This window comes from Egretta garzetta, unplaced genomic scaffold (assembly GCF_000687185.1).
Source record: "Egretta garzetta isolate BGI_Z169 unplaced genomic scaffold, ASM68718v1 scaffold372, whole genome shotgun sequence".
Classification (NCBI taxonomy): Eukaryota; Metazoa; Chordata; class Aves; order Pelecaniformes; family Ardeidae; genus Egretta; species Egretta garzetta.
In genome coordinates, this window is record NW_009258889.1 from 344573 (window position 1) to 347593 (window position 3021).

General features: G+C 58.1%; 1 protein-coding gene across 1 annotated transcript in view; it reads left to right on the forward strand.

Annotated features, from left to right (window-relative positions):
• SRL (sarcalumenin) overlaps positions 1-3021 on the forward strand; it is a 23192-nt gene that overhangs the window by 7365 nt on the left and 12806 nt on the right. Inside the window, exons 3-5 of the mRNA XM_035889689.1 lie at positions 8-139; positions 1826-1924; positions 2750-2845. Of these exons, the coding sequence (XP_035745582.1) occupies positions 8-139; positions 1826-1924; positions 2750-2845 (327 nt within the window). The remainder of the gene's footprint in view (positions 1-7; positions 140-1825; positions 1925-2749; positions 2846-3021) is intronic.

Genomic DNA, 3021 nt, shown 5'->3' on the forward strand with positions numbered 1-3021 from the left:
GAAGATTCCCCGGCAGCGGTGGAAGACCCACCAGCAGCAGAAGACCCCCCTGCAGACAAGCCATCACTGGCAGAAACCGAGAGCCCACCTGGCCACAGCGCCCACCCTGCTGCCGCCAAGCCCCGGCACGGCCAGATAGGTTGGAGTCTTTTCTTGTCGGTGTGCTGTAGCAGCAAGAGTGACCTACTATCAACCCCCGGTGGAGCTGAGCTTGGCACATTAAACCGCGCCTAGTGCATGGCCCTCTCCTAATGCTTGTGCTTCGCACGCCTGCCCCTAACCGCTGCGCAGCTGGGCTGGCCGCAGGCATTGAGGGTGCGAGGCAGGCACTTGTCTCAGCGATACCAAAGCTGGCAGACATTTCCCTCGCTGCACTTGAAGCCCATGATTTCTCCTCTGGGCTATGGACGTGGATAAGATTTTTAACACCCAGGCCCCTTTCAGCACCCGCAGACCTCTTAAAGGCTCTTTATCCTCCACCCTCAGAGTCCTCCAGACCCCGACCTCTCTCGGTGCACAGGCAGGACGCTGTCCGGGCTGGTGGGTCTCTTGTCCACCAGCCCTTGCCTCGTAGGGAAGGTGTGAAGAGCTAATTTGGACCAATGAGTTGCCGAAGCACCAGCTCTGGCCGCGTTGGGTCAGTGAAAAGCTAGCTAAGGAAAAGGGACACCCCCCACCACGATTTCCTAGAAACGCTTGTGGACTTTGGCCCATAGGTTGGGCAGCAACCTTTGGACCCAGCTGAGTCTTTTTCTGCTTTCATCTGTAATGTCCCAGCTCAAAAAGTTCCCATTTGTGCCGAAAGGGAAACCCAGTTTGGTCTCTGTGGCTTTACTTGGCAAGTCAAAAGGTCTTCCTCAGCCCAACACTTGGTAGACACTCAACAGAGTCCCAGGGCTTGGCGGTGCCCCACTTGGCCCAGGCATCCCCAGCCCAGCCAGCCAGCCCACGTCTGTCCTCAGACCTGTCCCCAAGCCCCCACCAAAGCCCAACCCATCTCCCGAGACCAAAAAGCACTTGGAGCCGCATGGAGCCCTTGGTGTGCCAGCACCTCCAGGGCAAAGACACCTCACTCCCCCCTGTCTCAGGGACACTGGGGTGCCTACCCCAGGCAGAGGCAGCTGCCTGATGCTCCCAGAGTTTGTCTTGGAGCCGTGGGGTCCCCAGGGCCACCCCAAGCCAGGGCCCCACGCAGAGGGCTGCAGCCTGATCCCGGGGGCAGAGGTGGGAGAAGCGTGAGGGAATGATCCTGCTGGCGAAGGCGAGGCAGTCGGGGGGGGCTCAGGCTGGCCGGTCTCTCAAGAACTGGCCCCAGCCTTGCACATCCTCATGTCTTTGGCTCAACGCATAATTTTTGAGGGGAGTGGACAGAGAGGCAGGGCGGGGTGCACCCGCAGTCGAGGTTTACCCTGGAGGAGCTGCAGCTGTGGGGGAAGCACAGGGGCCGGCAGGGGCCAACGCAGGTGCCGCGTGTGCTCATGCTGCACCCCAGCCCTGGAGCCCCTTCCAGGCACGTCCTTCACATTCCCTGGGGAGACACGGCATGCCTCCCCCACCGGCCCCTCCTCAGAGCCAAGCAAGTTGCCCATGATGCTTCCCCTGGCAGCTGCAGCCCTGGCAGCCTCCACCAAGTCTCCAGGAGCCTTTGCAAAAGAGAAACCTTGCGGCGTGCCAAAGGCAACGGTGGCTGCAGAGGCACCTGGCAGGTCCATGGGCTGAGGGTGTGCGTGCTTCCCCGTGCCCTCTCGCTGGCAGTAGCTTGTGTGAGCTCCTGTGTGCGTTCCCCCCTCCGGTAGTAACAGGTCTCCTTGCCTTTTTCCTCCAGAAGAGGTTGAAGATGCCAGCGAGCCGACCAAGCGCGACCGGTCCCACTTGGAGAACACCCTCAAGCTGAACGAGGACAAACCTGCTGATGACTTCTCAGGTGAGGGGGGGCCTTGGTGGCATGGAGCCATGTGTGCCCTGCTCCTTCAGCCCATGAGATCCCCACAGGACAGGCTCCCCACCCTTCTGCTGCACCAAGAGCATTGGTTTTTCCTTCGCTAGAGCACTTTGGTTTTAACCTTACTCCTTGTAGGTCCAGCAACACCAGATCTTCAGTAACAGCCCTTTTACTGCTTTTGGGTTAACACATTTTAGGTATTTTAAAGACAGGCCCAAGGGCGTACAGGAATTAGGAGGGTAGAGAGGCTGGAAGATGCGGATGGTGAATCAGCCCAAGCCAGCTGCATCCTTGCCCAGAGAAGCCTGGGGCAACTTGTAATCAAGGGTTGGGATTTTTATTCCCCTTATTTATTGGGTTTATTAGGTTTGCTTCTGTGGGCCCCACAGGCAGTCTGGGCTGGAAAGAAAGTGATAGAAGCTGCTGGGGAAAAAGCTCCTTTCTTCTAGTGAGCAGCTATGGGGCTGTGCTGGGACCCCTGGCACCGTGGTGGAGGGCTTTTGGGGATCACAGGTGTTGAGTGCTAACCAGCATTAACAAGAGATGTTCCCTCCCATCAGCTACTGGCACGTGCAGACTGGCAGCAGATGGGGACAGTGCCCAGCAGGAAATATCAGCAGGGGAGGGGCATAAAAATGTGTGACTGGGATCACTTTGGCCAAGATTTCAACTGTGAGCCAAGTCCCTTTATCCACAGCTGAGTCACCCTCAAGATCTGCAGGGAATGCCCAGCAGCTTACCTAGGAGGGGATCAACCAGGGCAGTGGGGTTTGCCTTTCACCCATCCGCATGCTTCCGCCCCTGCAGGAGTACTGCAGCGCCTGAGGAAGATCTACCACGCCTCCATCAAGCCCCTGGAGCAGTCCTACCGATACAATGAGCTGAGGCAGCACGAGATCACAGGTAATGCCACGGGCACTGGGGTCTCTGGCACCATCAGGTCATTGGGATGCAGATAACAGCTCAGAGAGCAGATCATGGAAAGGCTTGGATAGTTTGTCTTCCTTTACAGCTTCCCAAGAAGGCCATGAACATGCTGGGCTTAGAGGACGTGCCCTGGTGAACCCAGCGGCAGGCAT